The 19,857-nt window shown below is 44.5% G+C and overlaps 3 protein-coding genes across 4 annotated transcripts in view; 2 read left to right on the top strand and 1 right to left on the bottom strand.

Moving 5' to 3' along the window:
• The first annotated feature begins 1,196 nt into the window (after positions 1-1,196).
• Positions 1,197-4,666, top strand: prl (prolactin). The gene is made up of 5 exons (XM_035181085.2): positions 1,197-1,356; positions 1,961-2,082; positions 2,498-2,605; positions 3,256-3,438; positions 3,636-4,666. The coding sequence occupies exons 1-5, from the start codon at positions 1,323-1,325 to the stop codon at positions 3,822-3,824; spliced, it is 636 nt and encodes a 211-aa protein (XP_035036976.1). The 5' UTR covers positions 1,197-1,322; the 3' UTR covers positions 3,825-4,666.
• A 308-nt stretch (positions 4,667-4,974) lies between these two features.
• On the top strand, positions 4,975-8,481 carry LOC118123595 (dual specificity protein phosphatase 3). The gene is made up of 3 exons (XM_035181086.2): positions 4,975-5,248; positions 6,854-7,086; positions 7,209-8,481. Exons 1-3 carry the CDS (start codon positions 5,109-5,111, stop codon positions 7,415-7,417), a joined length of 582 nt encoding a protein of 193 aa, XP_035036977.2. The 5' UTR covers positions 4,975-5,108; the 3' UTR covers positions 7,418-8,481.
• Positions 8,482-12,047: 3,566 nt separating this feature from the next.
• LOC118123591 (thyroid hormone receptor alpha) overlaps positions 12,048-19,857 on the bottom strand; it is a 70,260-nt gene continuing 62,450 nt past the window's right edge. For both annotated transcript variants that reach the window (XM_035181082.2, XM_035181083.2), the window contains one exon: positions 12,048-19,647. In XM_035181082.2, the coding sequence (XP_035036973.1) occupies positions 19,397-19,647 (251 nt within the window). In that variant the 3' untranslated portion in view covers positions 12,048-19,396. The remainder of the gene's footprint in view (positions 19,648-19,857) is intronic.

Genomic DNA, 19,857 nt, shown 5'->3' with positions numbered 1-19,857 from the left:
CAACACCAACATGAAAACAGGAAGTTTCAATATGTTCACCAGTGTGTGTCTGTCTGTGTGTGTGTGTGTGTGTCTGTGTGTCTGAGCGGGATGTCACACGTGTGTAATGTGCACGGACAGTGTGTGTCCCAGTTGTTTGTAACTTCCTAAATATTTATCTTCTATTCCACCCTGTTTTCATTTCATGTCCACCAGATGTCCTCACTGAGTCCCTGCTCCTGTCAATCACCTGTCAGATCTATGATGTGTGTGTGTGTGTGTGTGTGTGTGTGTGTGTGTGTGTGTGTGTGTGTGTGTGTGTGTGTGTGTCAGGTGCATATTTAAATATAAAGTTATGTCACTAAGTTCTGTGCAAAATCATCACATCTGTTCATGAAACCTCTGATTTGATGAGATATCGACGCTGTTTAACTTAGTTTCTATATTTTCTGACCTTTAACCACTAACCATTATTAAATAAAATAACACAGATCATATAAGCAGGAGAATCATCTTTAACTTTGCACTGAATAAATCCAGTCATGTGTATTTCGTACATTTCTAAAGGTTCATAGCTTTTATTTGAATTAGGGTCCGAATACATCATTTTTTACTTTAGAAGATATTCTTCTGACTTCTTTAATCATTTTATCATGTTTTTATCTTCATCTTGTTTTGACTCTTTTACTTTCTTTCCTTACTTTAAATATTCTTTTAGTTTTGTGTTTGTGCCTGAAGCTGTGTCATCATCAAAATGCTTCTGTTTCCTATTTCCAAGCTGCACATGAACGTTTCTCTGTGTTTGAACATGTGCTGTATAAATAAAGTTTATAATGATTATAACTAAAGTTTGTTACTGTGGTGGTTTCATCTCATCCTGGACCAACGAGCGGAGCTGTGCCTCCTTCAGGTCTGTGACGCATCGTCATTCAACCTTCAGATGATGCAGTTATTACAAAACACTGTGAAGATGTGTTTTATTCATCCACCTCATTAGGTCTGCAAGGAACTTTTTCCATGCGCGCACACACACACACACACACACACACACACACACACACACACACACACACACACACACACACACACACACACACACACACACACACACCTACGCATCCTGTTGCATTCATTCAAATCCCTCGGACCATGTTTCTCATTATGAACCAAACAATTAGCACAGCGTCGTCCTGCTGCTATAAAACTGAGACAGGATTCAGCAGGAGGACGAAATAACGACGAGAGGCACAGACAGACAGAGAAGACGAAGAAGAAGACGAAGAAGAAGAAGAAGAAGAAGAAGAAGAAGAAGAAGACGAAGACGAAGACGAAGACGAAGAGCGATGACTCACAGAAGAACCAGACTCTTCATGATGGGTGAGATCCGCTCGGCTCCTCCAGTTTATTTTGTCTATTTCAGGAAAAATCCCAAAGTTTCAGATCTTTGTCTCTTTGCTCCACTAAGATAAAAAGAAACATTGAACATTTCTCAACAAATTCAGATTTGAGCTTTTTATACTAGAGAAAGACCAATAACTTGATTCATAGCAGTAGATATCAGCTGTATAAAGATGAAGTGTATTGGTATTGACACGTGCAGCTTCTGACATAAACAGATATTTGCAGTAGATAAATGTCAATTATATGTTATAAGTCATTTAAGAATTGTCACCGTTATATATGAGTTTTCATTCTTCACCTGCACAACGTCTCACTGAGGATTTACCCTGAGAATAGTTTTTAAAACTAGGATTAATATCTTAATGTTACAGGACAAATAAAAAAACCATATCAGAATATTTTAAATTCTAAAATCCAGTAATATTTGGTTTGTTAAACTTTAAACTGTAGTAATTCAGTTTTTTATCAAACAAAAAGCATAAATAACTGAATCTTTCGTGATTCATCTGCTGACGTGTGTTCAGACTGTTTTTCACTATAAATCCAGATGTTCACAAACTCTGAATGTTTATGTCCTCAGCTGCCGTTGTCTCGTATGTGATGACATCATGCGGCGCCGTCCCCATCAATGACCTGTTGGACCGAGCGTCGCAGCGTTCGGACAAACTGCACTCGCTCAGCACGACACTCAGCCAAGAGCTGGTCAGTACCTGAGTGTGTGTGTGTGTGTGTGTGTGTGTGTGTGTGTGTGTGTGTGTGTGTGTGTGTGTGTGTGTGTGTGTGTGTGTGTGTGTGTGTGTGTGTTACTTAAAGGTCACTTAAAGGGAGAAAAATCAAGTCCCCATAACCTGAGTCATTACATTTACAGGTGAAGACGTGTTTTAGGGTTAAAGTTTAGACGAATAGAAACTATGGTTACGTTTCAGGTGATTGTGTTGAGCTGAAATTCTCCAGATCGGCTGCGTGTGAGAAACACAAACTCCAGACATATAGACATTTTTCATATTGCAAAAAACCCCAGCTCAAGTTGTTTTAACGTTTGTTTGATAAATTTTATTTGTTCTACAACATCTGTAGAAACCACACACACAGTGACCTTCTCCTCTGTCCCGCCCAGGACTCTCACTTCCCTCCGATTGGTCGGGTGATCACGCCGCGGCCCTCGATGTGCCACACCTCCGCTCTGCAGACGCCCAATGACAAGACACAAGTTCTTCAAGTATCAGTAAGTTTCTGCTTTTGTTTCTCACGTCTCTGCTGCGACCTTCTGTGTCTCTGTGTCTCTGTGTCTCTGTGTTTCTGTGTCTCTGTTTCTCTGTGTCTCTGTGTCTCTGTGTCTCTGTTTCTCTGTGTCTCTGTGTCTCTGTGTCTCTGTGTCTCTGTTTCTGTCTCTGTTTCTCTGTGTCTCTGTGTCTCTGTTTCTCTGTGTCTCTGTGTCTCTGTGTCTCTGTGTCTCTGTTTCTCTGTGTCTCTGTTCTTGTTCTCTGTTTCTCTGTTTCTCTGTGTCTCTGTGTCTCTGTTTCTCTGTGTCTCTGTGTCTCTGTTTCTCTGTGTCTCTGTTTCTCTGTTTCTCTGTGTCTCTGTTTCTCTGTGTCTCTGTGTCTCTGTGTCTCTGTGTCTCTGTTTCTCTGTGTCTCTGTGTCTCTGTGTCTCTGTGTCTCTGTGTCTCTGTGTCTCTGTTTCTCTGTTCTCTGTGTCTCTTGTTCTGTGTCTCTGTTTCTCTGTGTCTCTGTTTCTCTGTGTCTCTGTTTCTCTGTGTCTCTGTTTCTCTGTTTCTCTGTGTCTCTGTGTCTCTGTGTCTCTGTTTCTCTGTGTCTCTGTTTCTCAGCGTCAGATCCAATGAAACGATCAGTTTGTGTGTCATGTGTTGTGCAGGAGTCCGACCTGCTGTCGCTGGCTCGCTCTCTGCTCCAGGCCTGGGACGACCCTCTGTCCGTCCTGTCCTCCTCGGCCTTCAACCTGCCTCACCCGGCTCAGAGCAGCATATTCAACAAGGTCCGCGAGCTGCAGGAGCACTCCAAGAACCTTTGGGACGGCCTGGACGTCCTCTCTGGGAAAGTAGGTGTCCACGTCTGAGAGTCCAACCTGTGATCAGATGAACTACAGGAGCTCACAGTGTTTCTCCTCCTCTCTCTCTCTCTCTCTCTCTCTCTCTCTCTCTCTCTCTTCTCTGTCTCTCTCTCTCTCTCTCTCTCTCTCTCTCTCTCTCTCTCTCTCTCTCTCTCTCTCTCTCTCTCTCTCTCTCTCTCTCTCAGATGGGTGCAGAGGCTCAGGCTCTCTCCTTCCTGCCCTACAGCGACAATGACCTCGGCCAGGACAGGATTTCCAAACTGATCAACTTCCACTTCCTCTTGTCCTGCTTCCGACGGGACTCACACAAGATTGACAGCTTCCTGAAAGTCCTGCGCTGCCGAGCTACAAACGAGCAACCTGAGACGTGCTGAGGGCCGAGGCCCGAGTCCGAGGGGGATTTACCTGAAGCTTCTATTCCCTGTCAACTGTAGATTAGCTGTTTCTATCTGTCTGCTGCGCTAACTGCTGAGTGAGAGGTCTGAGGAGCTCTCAGGAGGTGAAGATGAGGAGGAAATCATGTTTTATTTATTGTGACCCATCGTCGTGCACGACACCGCAGTGACTGCACTGATCCAATTCTAATGTAATCTCCATAAACAGATTCTACATGTGACCTAACAGAATCTGTGAAGGACTTTGAGGCCTTCTGGTTCAAGGTGTTAATTCAACCAATCAATCTGTGGCGACTTCGAGGAATAAACAAAAATGTTTCTGAGCGTCTTCAGTTCTTTTATCTGTCGTGTTAACGGTCAGAAGATTCTCTGAGATCCAGAACACGACAAAAATCTGATTCTGATCATTAAAAACTGAGCTCGAAGCACAAATTTAACCCAAATAATCAGTGATGAGCGAAGTGCCGTCCCTCAGAGTCACAGGTCGAAGAGGTTCAGGGAGGATTCAGTCTGCTGACGGACCCGAGGACCACTCGTCCCCAGATGTGTCCAGCTGTCCACGCTGAGGTCACAGACTAACTCCTCCTCGTGATGTTTCTACTGAAGCTTCGTCCTCCACAGGCCAAGCTGCCGACCGAGCGTCGAGCTGCTGAGAGACACGAGAGGAGCTGAGGCCACAGCTTCCTTCTTCTCACAGAGAATCACTGTTTAGCTCCACTGAAGACAAACTGCAGCACCTGTAGATTTGATTTCCTCATCGTCAACGCAAAGCAACTGAAACACGTCTGTATGTCAATAAAAAGCATCTCTTGCACAGTCTACTTATGTTTTGTCTGTTGTTTGTTTTGATCAAGATCCAGAACTGCTAAATCGATTCTGGTGTCTTCTTCTTTTCTGGTTGCTCCGACTTTTTTATACAGATTCGTCCTTTTTTCTTTAAACTACTCTTTTTAACTTGAAAGTAGTTTTAAACTGTGTCTTCAGACTTTAAATAGTTGTCTTTACCTCTGTGTGGGTTTTCATTGCCTCTGCACAGCGTCTTGAATCTGTGTATGAAAGGTGCTTTATAAATGAACCCTGGGCACCACGGGCCCCCCTGAGAGTTAGGAGCGGCCCTGTCGGAGGGTAACGGGTCCTCCGGGGCTTCAGATCCGCTCTGGAGGCCACTGAAGGCGGATCCACCGCCCGGGGAACCCGACACCTGACCGCCCCGTCCCGCTCCTCGCCGCCCGGCTCCGGCTCCCTGTCTGCGGCCTCCTCCTCATGAAGAACCGGGAGGAGCCGGGGAGCTTCGAGGTTTCTGTCCAGCAGCTCAACGACCTGCTGACGGACGACAGAGGCTTGTTCACGCGGCCCAGCACCGACTGTCACCCGGTCCATCCCGGGATTTACGTCGGTAACGAGTGAGTCTCTGATTTCATCTTTTATTCAAAGGTCACAAGCGTCTGTTGATCCAACATGAACAATCCACAGATTCATAATCAGATATTAAACTGGATCAGAGGGAATCTGGGACATTTCTTTACAATATAAACTTCTGTGATTTATTCTGTTTTCATTAGATCAACGTGTTATAACTTTCTGTGATTCTTAAGAAGGTTTCCAACCACATGAAGAAAGATGAGAAATATAGAAATCATATCATACATGAGTTTGATCATCTGGGACATTGGATTAGGTTTAAAACAAAAGGTCTAAATCAAACTGATTTATACATGATAAGCTGAATATGACCACTTAAAAAAAGAATCATGCAAAAAGGGAATAAAGCAAAAAAAATATGTTAATTGTTCATGGAAATGTCATTAATTCATATTAATGTAAAAGTCACATTTAAACTATTAAAGGTGAATCACATTTTAAATCAATACTAATTCATATTTAATTACAATTCAATCAACAGCAGCAATAGGAGATTATTCATTCAGTAATCTTCTATTGGGACGACTCAGGGAACAGACGAGCTCTCAGCTCAGAGACTCTTCATCATGGATCCTCCTCTTCTTCACATGTTAGATCAGCTCGGTTCTGCAGACGGTCGCTTTCTTTATGAGCAGCGTGTTTCTGTATCTGCATGTGTTGTGTTGCTGTGTGTTGAGTCTCGGCCTCTTGTTAACAAACTGAGCTCGGAGACCTCTAACTGGAGCAGAGCAGTTTAAAAGCTGGTGTTAACATCACTGATCTTCAGATGAGACGACAGACGCAGGACAACAGAACCAGGAACGTATTCTCATCAGCTCCTGACCGATCAGTGGAAGCTTGAAGAGGCAGATTACTGTTGATGAACTCATGTTTCCACAGGACCTGACTCAGTCCCAGCTCCTTACAGCTGACACACAGTATGTGAGGTGACCTGCAGGCCAGGTCCTGAAGACCTGAACCCACCTGGACTCTGAAGGGAGCAGCCTCCACAGGCGGCGTCTCCTCTTCTCTCCTGCTGTCCTCGCTGCTGCCTGAACGCCTGCAGACACTTTGTGGAGGCGTGAAGTTACATTCAGAATTAGCTCCGTCTCTATTTTTAGCCGTCGACATCTAAGAGGCATGAGGAGCCGAGCGGTGGTTCGATTCCAGAGGGTCACAGCCGATCGTCTCTCTTCTGTACGACAGGAGAAGTGAAGTGAAGAAAGACAAAGACTTTAAATTTACACTGAATTAGTGTTCAGCTGGTTTAAAGTTAACTGGGTCACAGATCTCATCACTGGTGTGAACGTTCAAACACCAGGAGACTGGTTTAACCACTGGTTTAGGTTGTAACAGATGGAATAATTAATCACTCCATTACCATGTGAAGCATCACGAAACAAAATAATACAATAAATAAAAGGTACATATGTACTTTCACAACTTATGGATCCACTAAGTCAACAAATCATCTGAATTCATCAGAAATGAACGAATCACCTCCAAACAGCCAACGAGCATTTTAAAGCCCGACCGATATGGATTTTTGGAACCTGCTGCTGATACCAACTTATCTGCAGATAAATATTATTAATATTTGACTTCAGGTCTGTGGCGTTGAACGTGCTGCGTCTGAAGCGTCTGGGCATCACCCACATCCTGAACGCGGCGGAGGGGAACTCCTTAATGCACGTCAACACCAACGCAGAGTTCTACGCCGGCACCGGCTTCATCTACCACGGGATCCCGGCCAGCGACTTCGACCACTTCGACCTCAGCGTTTACTTCGAGGAGGCGGCAGACTTCATCGGGAAGGCGCTGGCGTACAACAATGGAAAAGGTCAGAGGACGACAGAGCAGAGAAGAACTCGTCGTACGAACGACTTTAGGAGAAGAATACGAACGTGTTGTTGCATGAGGCCCAACGAGTTAAGGAGCATTTGGCTTTTTCTTCCTCTGCAGGGAAAGTGTACGTTCACTGCAGGGAAGGCTACAGCCGCTCGCCCACCTTGGTCATAGCCTTCCTGATGCTTCGCCAGAACATGGACGTCCACACCGCTGTGGCCACGGTGCGGCAGAACAGAGAGATCGGACCCAACGACGGCTTCCTGCTGCAGCTCTGTGGACTGAACCAGAGGCTGAGCGCCGAGCAGGAGTCCTGGGAGCAGTGAGGAGAGAAGAAACGTGCACTCACTCACATCACTTCCTGCCACGTGTTCGAAAGCTCGGACCAGCTGCAGATGTGTGTTCTGGAAGTGAGGGCAGAGGAAAACGATGAAGACGCAGGTGACACCGATGAAGACGCAGGTGACACCGTGTGCTGATCGTACAGTGTTGTAAAACCTGCCTCCTGCTGTTAGTGGACGGGACAAAGTAAAAAGTCAAAGTAAACTTATAATAAGTTTCTGTCAAAGATGGTTTCTGGGGTTGTTTGGTTTTAAGTTGTTGTTTGATGCTCAGCATATTTTGCACAGTGTGTGTTTGCAGGTTAATATTGTAGAGCTTTGTACTGTTGTTTATGTGTATCTGCAGTATGTGTATTTGTACTGTGCTTTATACACAACGTGTGTAACTGAGCCTGTGACGTGTGGTTGTGATGTCACGTGAGAACCTCAGATACGGCTGATTGTTGTTCCCGTGTTTTCACACGTTCAGTAATAAACGTCTCAAGAGTTTCTTGTAAAATATGATTGAGGTGATGTTCAACACAGACTGAAACATCTGTAACATCTGTAACTAAACCTTTAACACCTGGTTAGACTGAGTAGTAACCACTTTGTCCTGTAGAGGGGGTAGTAGGACCACTGAAGCTGCTGCGAGGTAAAGATCAGTCAACAAAAGTTAAAGTTTGAGGCATAAAATATTTAATAATAAAGATTATTCTGCACAAAAACATGAATTTACTTATTAAAAAGTCTTTACATTCAAAATTACATTCAAACAAAACTAATACATAATATTTTCTCTTTAGTCTGGCTTTCAATTTCATTTCAAGTATTTGTATTTATATTTCTTTATTCTTTATTATTTGGTGTATCGTTTCTAATTCTCTAACTTTATTGTTTTCAGATTATTATGGATATTTAATGCTCTTTGTATTTTTACTTTAGTATTTCAGTGTAAGTTGAATTGTGACGAGCACAGAGGCTCAGACGTAAAGTGACACGAGGCCTGCAGCTGAAACAAGACATCACTCCTTGATGTGTTGATTAAAGGGTTAAAGTGTTTATCTTTATCTTTTGTAATCATTGAACATTTATTTTTATAGTTCATCTGTTTGCATTATATTTCTTTACTCATTTATAATCGTATCTTATTGATTTAAAAACAATAAACTCCTCAACATATTCACATAACTATCATAAGAGCTGTTCTATCACCTCCTCTGATATTATAAGAATATTTAAATCTCTTTGACATTGTCGACGTCGTCCTCGAGGACAAAGTTCAGAGACAAAGCAAAACAAACTCCTCTGGTAACAGTCGTCCTCTGTTGCTTCCCTGTAAATCCCATCATGCCAGTGGCCCTGTAACATGCACCTCCTCCTCCTCCTCCCCGAGCACGTGTGTGTGTGTGTGTGTGTGTGTGTGTGTGTGTGTGTGTGTGTGCATTCCACAGGTTTAGGAGGTTGAGCCTCTCTCCCTCTCTCCAGGTTTTACTCTACCTCTCTCGCCCTCTCATGTCTCTCTCTCTCTCTGCATGTGTGTGTCCTGCTCTGACACATGCAGTTGATGTGAGGACATGTGTGTGTTCAGCTCTCTTACATAACACCGCTCTGCATGAATGAATCCGGGGGGGGGAGGAGGGTGGGCCGTGTGTTTCGGGGGAGTCATGTGTGTGGTGAAGGATGAATGAACCATGAAATATGAAACCATTCAAACCGCTGGATCCATTTTTAGACTCCTGCACCTGAAGGTTCTGCAGATTCCAACGTTTCCAGACACGTGCACGAGACGGTGCGGCCACATCGACACGAAGGTGCTGCTGCAGGTCGCTGGAGCAATGCTCTCATCGACCAGAACATCAGTGGAGCTGATTCCTGCTCCGAGGTCCAACTGTCTCCACATCAAACCACAGTGAAATGAATTACATGCAGATTTATTTCTGATCTGCACAAAGTCACAGATCAGTTCCAGAAGGGAGGACGCGAACACAAGCTGGTGAAGGAACATTGTTAAAACCACAAATCCAACGTACGGCTGCAGGAGGAAGAGACGGAAACTCAAACTGAGTAAATCAAACAGTCGAAATACTCAAAGAGCAAAACACGAGTGGATCTAAGAAAGAAACAGAAGTGAAGTGAAGCCACAGGAGGGAAGACTGGAGGAGACTCAGCTGAGATACTGAAATCATCTCCTCTCCTCTAGATGGGATGTATAGATTCATCTCCCTTCTCCTCAGATGTGATGTATGAGATTCATCTCTCTTAGATGTGATGTATAGATTCATCTCCTCTAGATGTGATGTATAGATTCATCTCCTCTCCTCTAGATGTGATGTATAGATTCGTCTCCTCTCCTCTAGATGTGATGTATAGATTCATCTCCTCTAGATGTGATGTATAGATTCATCTCCTCTAGATGTGATGTATAGATTCGTCTCCTCTCCTCTAGATGTGATGTATAGATTCGTCTCTACTCTCCTCTAGATGTGATGTATAGATTCATCTCCTCTCCTCTAGATGTGATGTATAGATTCATCTCCTCTAGATGTGATGTATAGATTCATCTCCTCTCCTCTAGATGTGATGTATAGATTCGTCTCCTCTCCTCTAGATGTGATGTATATTCATCTCCGATGATGATCCCCCTAGTGTGTGATAGATTCGTCTCCTCTCCTCTAGATGTGATGCATATAGATTCGTCTCCTCTCCTCTAGATGTGATGTATAGATTCGTCTCCTCTCCTCTAGATGTGATGTATGTAGATTCATCTCCTCTCCTCTAGATGTGATGTAAATTCTCTGATGTAGATTTGTCCCCGATGTGATGTGTATAGATTCATCTCCTCCACTCCTCTAGATGTGATGCATGTAGATTCGTCTCCTCTCCTCTAGATGTGATGCATGTAGATTCGTCTCCTCTCCTCTAGATGTGATGTATATAGATTCGTCTCCTCTCCTCTAGATGTGATGCATGTAGATTCGTCTCCTCTCCTGTTTGTGTGTGATTCATCTCTCTAGATGTGATGTATAGATTCGTCTCCTCTCCTCTAGATGTGATGCATGTATTCGTCTCCTCTCCTCTAGATGTGATGTATAGATTCATCTCCTCTAGATGTGATGTATAGATTCGTCTCCTCTCCTCTAGATGTGACTCCTTAAGGCCTCGAAGGTCCTGGTTGTGTTTTACCAGGATCTCAGAACTCACATGATAATTCCAACATATTATAAAATCCGTTCATATGATCTTATCATTAACATGTTATTAAATTAAAATTGTTATTGAATCAGAGCCAGACAGTGTGTGTGTGTGTGTGTCTCTAAGAACTTTATAAAAATTATAAACAATCCTCACGCCGCCAACGTGAGCGTCATGAAAACACACGGTTCTATTTTAGCAGCTCGCTGGAAGCACTTTCCTTTAGTTGAGGGGAAAAATCTGTAATGGATGTCCTGCTCTGTCAATCTCACACACACACACACACACACACACACACACACACACACACACACACACACATGCACACACTCACACACAGACACACACTATCACGCACGCACACGCACACACTCCCTATCATGTCAGTCTGCGACATGTCTGCTCTGTACCAGCTGTGTCCTCCTGTGTTTTGGTAGAGGGGGTGGGGGGCTGGGCAGCGAGGGGCTTCTGATTGGTCGAGAGCAAAGCTGCTGATTGTTACATCACCTCCTCCCCAACAAACCCTAAAACAAATTTGACATTGCCTCTCTCTCGAGTCTCCGAGTTCGTAATAATTCAGTAGTTTGTTTCCAAATTTAGCAGAAGTGCATCGTGGGTAATCTGTTTAGCTCGTGCACGTGCTGCGTAACAATTCAGATTTTAATAAAGGAGATCTAAGGAGGAACCAGTTGACGTGTCACGGCTGTGGGATCACTGGTGTCAGTAACACAGGATCTACTGGTTCCATTAGAAACAGAGTCGTGACCCCACGTCCACCACAGAGGAAACCGTGTGTGAGGATTCAGCCTCTTCCTGTTCGTTCTGTCGGCTCTGACGCTGAACTCTAATCAGGTCCGACACTTGTATTCTCTTCTTCTAATTGCACATTTAACCAAACCCGACAGATGTTGGGCCACTGGAGTCACCTCAGGTGTGAGAGGTCATGCGTGAAGGGCTGGAGTCGGACTGTGGGAGCGTGTGTGAAGCTGAACATGAATGTTTCTATGGTGTGTAACTAAACTACAAACTAAAGATTCACCTTTATTCATGTGGCGACTTCTCTCCTCCTGAATCTCCTCCTGACAACATCTCACTTTATGTTTGAACAGTAAATGATTATGTAGTTTGTTCTTTTTCTAAAACTCTTCTTACAGGATCAAAGGGTTAAATCGTGCAGCTTGAAAACAGTGAAATACATTCAAATCAATGTGATGCAGCGTTTAACATTTGTCGTAAACTTTCATGTGACATGTTTCGATTTTATCAGAGGAAAAAATCCTCCAGATGCACCGAAGAGAAACAAAACTAATATTAGTAAATGAGATAAACAGATGAAGCTGTTGAAACTATGTAAGTTCGTCCATGTTCATGTACAGTGGAACTCGAACCTCGTACAATATCGTTCATTTCGTTCTCTGGACAAAAAACCAAGGAGGCAAACTGATATCAAATAACTTTATAATGCTGAAAATGAATGTCACATAGCCACAAACACAAACAGCTTTGAGCCATTGAGATGCCATTCTCTGATTGTGCCATGAATGATTTGTCACAGAAATCAAGACAAACAACGACTGTGCCCGATACAAACCCATGACCAGCATCATCATTAAAACACCGTCAAACTCTCAGACCACATCTCACTCAGCTTTACATTCAACACTGTGCTGTGCCAATAAAATCACGGCTGCTTCGCAAGCAGGAAGTAGCCGTCTGCTCGTGCAGGGGCCTCACATGACGTCTCTCAGATTTGGCGAATTGTGGCCGAGTCGTGTGCTTACTGCATAGGTCACTGTGGGGGTGGGGGTGGGGGTTGGGGGAGCTGCTGGGAGCAACACATAAACAAAGAGAGGACATTGTCATCATGGGAATGGTCGTCCGGGACTCGGGGTCCTGGACTTTTCTTTTTAAAGGCACAATTTCCTGGCCTGTATTAAAGTACAAGGGTCACAAATACAACTGCGTGTTTGCACTTGAGGGGATTTGAAGGCTCGAGGAGGAGAATCGCTCCTCGAGCCGTTTGGGGAGCAGCGCTCTTCTTGGCCTTGTGGAGGGTTTTGTAATTTGAGCTTGCATTATTCATGATCCATTATTCATTTGGCCAAACGACCCAATGCACTTAACTCCAGTCCTGACAGAGCTTCAGGCCTCTCCGGGGTTTGTCAGGGCGGAACACACGTAGAGAAGGAATAAATATCTTCCAGCTGATGATAAATACTCAAAGCATGGCTTCATATTTCATGCGACCAGTTCCTTATAGATATAACAAAGTAAGTGCTTTCGTTTGCAAACTGATTTTTTTTTTTCTAGAGCCACAACATTATCATTACAACCTGAACAGATCATTTAAGCATTTTCACCAATTTGATTCTACGATTTTACATCTTGACAGTTTTTTTTTTGTTGTTGTTTTTATTTTTAAATCTAGGTCCAAGTCACACGCACGCGAACGTGGAGCGAGTTTCACCGAAGTCGGAGCCACGCTGTGATTTGCTTCGTCACAGGAAGTGAACGTTTAACTGAAGGTGAAGGTTTCGCTGCTGAAACACTCGTGCACGTGTGAGCGGGACTTTCATTTCAGGGACGTGGAGACTTTGGCCAGGAGCTAGGAACTAAACCGCTCCGACGGAAACTCCTCCAGCTTCTGTTCAGACATCGAGCAAACTGCTGCGTCCATGTTGAGCCGACCGCTGGTGGAGTTCTGTGCTTGAGACTGACCACCCCCCCCCCTCCCTTACTCTGGCACAAAGCAGTGATGAGGTATGAAAAGTTGTATGAATCTCTTTTTTTTTTGGTTTCGATTTTGTGATCTTTTTATTGTGTTACTTGATGTCGCTCCTTCTTGTATGTTCGAAGGCTTATCTTCCATCACAAGCAATATTCTGTCACAACACTGAGATTAATATATGGCAGATCTATATATCGCAGATGAGCCCTGATCTAAGATCAGGAAGTGGGTGTTGTTTTTTTGTCTTTTGTTTTTTGATTGACCCAGATCAGGAGGACGAGCAACTGCTCAGCGTAGAAAGTGATACAGCCCAAGCAAGTGTGGAAGCAGGAAGCAGGTTCCATCACATTCAGTTCAGTTCACGCATCGATATTTATCTAATTGGTTTATTACTCGTTAGGGTGGAAGTCTTAGAAACGGCTGAAAGTTAGTAACCGTATATATTTGTTGGAGTGATTGGTCGTGTTTCTGTGGAGAAACAACATTTCCCTCATAAGTATCGACAAGTATCGTCTTTCACAGCTTTAACACCTTAAATCTACGAGAGCTTCTAATCCTGTTTGTAAAATATGAACCGCTCAACGGCTACAACAGAACAGTCTCAGATTCAGTTGGAACTAATTATATTGCAAAAGTAATTACACATAACACTTTGTTATGATTGTGTTTAATAAGTTGTTTCAATGTCAGCTGGTTAAAAGAGCAGTTTTTGAGGGAATTGCTTAACGACATGATGTGTGTTTAAAAGCTAGCACACACACACACGCCGCTGAGCTGGAGCCTCATCAGATAAACTGTCACTTTTGAGTTAATTTAAAATGCGACATGTGATCGTTGGAAGGACCAATGAGCTGAACCGAACGTGATCTGGAACCCGGACCTTGGGTGACGTTTGAGCACAAGCTACCACTGCACCGACGATGGTCTGAAAGTGCATAAACAGCCATTTTTCTCACAGTAAAGCATCAACACAGATAGACATTCACTTACCAAGAAAATCAGATGCAACTTAATAATGACATCAAAGAATAATCATTGAAAAGAAAACAGCTTTTTCACTTCATCTCTTGCTTTTCAGTCTTTTCACACCGCATCTTTTTGTCTTTTCTATAAAAAGGACTCATCAGTAGCAGTCTGTCACACGATCGGAGTTTTTAACTCCACCTGCAAACTCATCCATCCCAGAATAAGCAGAACAACGAACACTTGGTGCACAACGAAAGCAACGTCAACAACATCAAAAACAACATGGGTGTGGGACTTCACACCGTGTCATCAATTGTACAATGTCAGTATTTTACATTCCACATGTGGACATATTGCTGCAGGGATTGTCGTCTTTCTCCACCAAGAGTGTTAGCATCAGTTAGGTGTGTGTGTGTGTGTTTGCTTGTGTGTGTGTGTGTTTGTGTGTGTGTGTGTTTGTGGGGGAAGGGGTTAAGGGTACATATTACTAAGAGGTCAAAGTGAAGTAGATGGAGGAGGATGTCAGGGGGACGTTAATTGCAGAGAAGGTGGAGATGCCAGGAGAGTGGAATGGGAGCGCTGGGGGGACGGAATGAGGCTGAAGGACGGGGAGAAGAGATGCGTCCCTGGATAAGTAAGAAAAGTAGTTCTACTAGTTTATTTAACGAGTTGCATGAGAGCGGAACTTCCTCAGAGTATTTGTCAGAGTTACTTGTGCCATGTTGCAGCGGCAGAGCTTAGCGTGAAGTTCACATTTGAGTTCAGTGTAAACGTAACATTAACTTTAAACTGAGAGAAGGAGAGGAAACACAATTCTGTGGTCGCTGTGCGGATAAGACGGAGACTTTATCGGTTTGTTTTTCACTTCGCAGAGGAAGTGTGGAAAGTGACGGGGTCGTAACACAGAACGCAACATTCCAAAGAGTCCCTGTGGCTCTTCTGCCTGCAGAGTTGCGCCCTGCACCCCCACCCGGGCCGTGCCGAACCCGCTCGGCAAATCCGTTTTGTTTCATATTGCAGGAAATGAGTAAGAAAGTTTCAGAACTCCTCCTCTGGACGAACTGCAGAACTCATGAAGCCGTGAAAGTGAGGACAAGGATCTGGGTCTGGTGCGGCACCTCGAGTTGTTGCAGCAATCACAACAAATCAAAATCCTGCAGAAACCAAACATTTAAATCTGGTCACGTTTAAACCTGATAGTGACAGTTAGTGTGAGTGAAGAAGATGTGAGTGGTTTGCCTGCTGTCTGAACATAGCATCACGATGTCCAGTTAAAATGGCTTTTTGGTGAGGAGGATGGTCTCGGACTATTGGTCTGTCTCTCTGCTATGCTGGTGCAACTAATCATAGCTGAAGGCAGTGTGCTCTGTGGTGCTGGTGTGGTCGTTCGTTTTTTTTTTTAAAGGACAGCGGGAGGATTTCTCCGTTGATCATTTGGCTGAGAGAGAGAGAGAGAGAGAGAGAGAGAGAGAGAGAGAGAGAGAGAGAGAGAGAGAGAGAGAGAGAGAGAGAGAGAGAGAGAGAGAGAGAGGCTGTGCTTCCAGCTCAAATCCAAACGTGACTTCGTGCAGCTTCGCGTGGACCAGAGTCGACCGCGCGGCATCTCAACACTTTACTTTTTAAGGTACTTCTTGTGCTCTATGAAGTGAACTGGAGGTAAGCAGGAGGTGGGTAAACGGTGATGGGTAGTCGGTGATCACCACAAGGCAAACAGCTGAAAACAACTCATGAGTTTTGTTTTACAGACGTTAATACAGGCGGGTAAACTGAGCTCGTTCTCCCTCGGCTGCACGACGAGTCACCGTTTGAGCTGGAAGCTTGAAACAGCCACGGATCGCTCTAATGCCACAAACAATAGCAGTAACCTTTTATATATATATATATATATATCTGTATCATATATATATTAAATATATACACACACATACATGTGTATTCTATCTGTTATCTATAAACTGTATATTTGCATTACTAACCTCTGTGAGGCACATCGACATGTCAGGATTACTGAGCCAGCGGTTCCCTGTCTGAGCCATGACCCGGTTGCAACATGGCTTCATTCACAGTGATAGTGAGCAGAGTACGGTACAAACACAGCAGACCTGGAGTCAGTGGGTGGAAACTCCACCCGTGCTGTGTGTGTGTGTGTGTTTTTATATCCCTGTATAATCAGCGCTTACAGTTCTATTTAAATACCCTGCAACAAAGATGAGTAACACTGAGAGTGGCGGCACCTGAAGGCCACGTCCCAGTCACGGTAATCAAGAGATGGGATAGCGGACTGTGTGTGTGTGTGTGTGTGTGTGTGTTACATATTTGAAAGAATATTATTAAGACTGCTTAAGACAGGCAGAAGGAGGAGAGGTGTGGGGGAGGGGGGTAGAGGAAGGGGTCAGGGTCACTGAGGGATACAGACATTGTGGTTTTAGTGCAACAGAAAAAAACCTGATAGTTATTTCAAGTGGATGGCAAGTTGGGAAATGGTGGGTGGAGCTTATCTCAGCAGTGTTTCTTTCATAGTGTGAGTGTCTGGGAAAGGAGAGTCGCTCAGAAAGTCTTTTAAATGGCTTCGTGTCCATTTGTCCTGTGGCGGCGAGGGAAGGATCCAGCGAGGATCTGTAAGTGCCAGGAGAAGGGTCCATTTTTTTGTGTGGTGGTGGTTCTCTGTCGGCTTGGCCTGAGTCACGTCACCACCACAGTCGCTCGGTCGCCGTTTCCCTCCCGTCGGCCGGATAAAACCACATCCACAGGCAAAATACTGCTGACGTGATTGTTTATTTACCTCCCAGTCCCCCACCCTACATAATCCATTGGCTTGACCCGCTTGGGCCAAAATGTCTTCCACTGGAGTCCCAGCTTCAGCCGCTGCGCTCACAGTTTCCTTTAGGCTCCATCATCACCCCCCCCGTCACTGCTGCTCTGTGTCGACTCAGGTACCAAAGTGAGGAGGAATCCAAAGTGACGCTTGGTCCCGTGTGAAGTGACGAGATGAAGAGGAGAGGAGAAGATCCACGGCCCGTTTCTAAGACCTGCTGGCCACTGTGGGTACTGCAGCGCACTCACACATCTATATATTTGTATATACACATCTGGAAATATATACACGTGTGTGAGGAGCTGCTGCACTGAGATGAGAGCTGAGAGGTGAGGTAGAGTCTGTCACCTTCAGACCGGACGTGAAACAGGCGACGGGCGAGACCGCCACCTGCCCAGCACCGAACCTATCACGTGACAGCAGGGAGGCGAGGAGGCGGGGCTGGGGGGTGTGATTATCAGGGCGGGGCTCCACTGAGAAGACGCACGCACATACACACATCGAAGGCAGGAAGTGTGGTACGGTCCGGTGGTTATTCAGGGGGAGGACGAGACGAGCAACAAACAACTGAGGTAATATACAATAAAAAACTGAATGTGTGTGTGTACTACATGTGTGTGTGTTAGTGTGAGTGAGGTAATGAAAACAAGAGGTATGTGTTGGAGAGGTATTCTAGATATATAATCTATAAATATATGTGTGTATGTATACTTATATTCACGTGTGTGAACAGTTTTTCAACATTTTCAGGTTATGTAGCTCCACGATTTCACGATTCGTTTCAGTTAATGAAGTTTAGTGAATGTGATGGATTCACTCCTCTGCTTTGTTTAGTCCAGTGGGCGACACCAAAATAAAATCATAAGAGTAACGTATATATACGCTGACACAGTTTACTTTGAAAATCATAACAATCAGTTTTATAGATTAAAGTTTGAATTTTGAATGAACAGTTATAAGGTGTGACGAGAGCCTCCTGTGAACATATTGATTATTTGTATTTATTGTTTGTGTCTTGTATCATCACCGTTTCACACGCAAGTGGTTATATAATCTGTTGTTAATATATAAATATTGATTTGGACTTTCACTTGCTCGTTTAGCATGCTATGCTACGTTTTGGAAAGGGGTCACTTGCAATGGATTATGGGATGTGTAGTTCCCTCACGCTAAAAATAATACAGTTTTTGCTCTGAATCAAATGTTTTAAAGTCATATGTGCATTATAACATTTTTAATGATTTCACAGCACCAGAGGTTTATGTATTGATATTTTATCGAAGTTATTAATGGCTTAAGAATAAAAATCCTTAAAATAACCACACTCTCCTCAATATGTTCACAGAAATCTTTAAGATGTTCACACCATCTTATTTCCCTTTAACATATTATTAACACGCCCAGAAAGTCTTATATAAACAAGACATAATAACACACACCTATTATAGTTGCATGATAACGTGTGTGTAAATAATACGTTACAGATAAGGGCTTCCTCCACAGTGTTCCCACTGTCACTTCTAACTCCAGCAGAGAAGTAAATCAGAACGTGAGCCTGGTTTCTCATTAGAGAAAAACCGCCGCCCACACAATAAATGAGGACACGCATTTTACGAGGTATGAGGTAAAGTGTAGGCGTGTGTGAGTTCTGCTTGTGTGTATGTGTAGTCGAGACAGACGGAGAGAGAGAGGTCAGTACGTGAGGGAGGTAGGTTGACAGACACGGAGCCTCGGCAGACTGAGGGGTGGGCTGCACGTGCACGGATGGAGGTCGGTTGCCATCGCAGTTAAAGAGATGCAAGGGAGGTGGGCGTTGGGGGGTGGGGGGGGGCTGCGTGAGGAGAGTCAGGTCCCAGAGATTAAAAAGAACGACGCTGTTCTGAGGTGAGAGGCGGGGGGGCGGGAGGGGAGGGAGATGATCCAAACTCCAGAGAAGAGCTGTTTGTCCATTCAGGTGCAAGAGGAGTTAATTGATGGGATTTGTGTTTTGCATAAAGATAAACTGTACGTTCATGGCACCGAGTTTGGAATTAAACTGTGGTGTGTGTGTGTGTGTGTGTGTGTGTGTGTACCTCTCAGAATGACCAGATTGTCAGTGTGTTTCTCTCGGGTGATGTTGATGTGTTTGCTGGTGGTGGCTGGTGGGTCTTGTGGGTGTTTGATTAAAAAAAAGGGACAAAAAAAAAAAACTTCTCCACTTGTCTTTCCCACATTTGTCCTCTGACGCCAAAGACACCCGATATTCTCTCCTTTGTCCAGGGTGCTTTTTGGGGGGGGGGCGTCACACTTCCTGGTCCTCGAAGACCTCCAGGAAGAGCGGGGGAAAGAGTTCGCTGGGACACTCCACCTTCATGTGGAGGAAGCGGCTGGCGTGGCACGCCCCGATCATGCGCAGGTCCGTCACCTTCATCAGCAGCTTGGGCCAGAAGTGGGGAATGTTGTGCTTGCGGTAGTTGATGTAGTGTTCGAACGCCAGCAGGTAGGCCTCCTGGCACTGCTCGATCTTCTCCAGGCTGGTGAGGCCCGACCGGTCTGGACGACAAACACCAGAGGAAGAATTTCATGTTAATTTAATGCAACATATCTTTCTCGTTCTTAATCTCGTCTCCTGATGAGTACAAGTGCAGCAGCTGTCCGAGCTGCAGCTGCAGAGCGAGGACCAGGAGCAGCAGCTCGCAGAGTCCTGCACGTTATTGTTTGACCAAGACCTGATTAGACCTGAGGAGACTTTGGACCCAGCTG

This window comes from Hippoglossus stenolepis, chromosome 16, assembly GCF_022539355.2.
Source record: "Hippoglossus stenolepis isolate QCI-W04-F060 chromosome 16, HSTE1.2, whole genome shotgun sequence".
Taxonomy (NCBI): domain Eukaryota; kingdom Metazoa; phylum Chordata; class Actinopteri; order Pleuronectiformes; family Pleuronectidae; genus Hippoglossus; species Hippoglossus stenolepis.
Note: the sequence above shows the minus strand (reverse complement) of the source record. Positions and strands in the feature narration are given on the sequence as shown.

What these genes read in the sequence shown, in the direction of transcription:
- prl (XM_035181085.2), top strand. Translation starts at nt 1,323, where the DNA reads ATGACTCACAGAAGAACCAGACTCTTCATGATGG. An exon ending in AACCAGACTCTTCATGATGG is followed by an intron (nt 1,357 to 1,960) that starts GTGAGATCCGCT and finishes TTATGTCCTCAG; the next exon opens with CTGCCGTTGTCTCGTATGTG. An exon ending in TGGACGTCCTCTCTGGGAAA is followed by an intron (nt 3,439 to 3,635) that starts GTAGGTGTCCAC and finishes TCTCTCTCTCAG; the next exon opens with ATGGGTGCAGAGGCTCAGGC.
- LOC118123595 (XM_035181086.2), top strand. Translation starts at nt 5,109, where the DNA reads ATGAAGAACCGGGAGGAGCCGGGGAGCTTCGAGGTTTCTGTCCAGCAG. An exon ending in GGGATTTACGTCGGTAACGA is followed by an intron (nt 5,249 to 6,853) that starts GTGAGTCTCTGA and finishes ATTTGACTTCAG; the next exon opens with GTCTGTGGCGTTGAACGTGC. An exon ending in GGCGTACAACAATGGAAAAG is followed by an intron (nt 7,087 to 7,208) that starts GTCAGAGGACGA and finishes CTTCCTCTGCAG; the next exon opens with GGAAAGTGTACGTTCACTGC.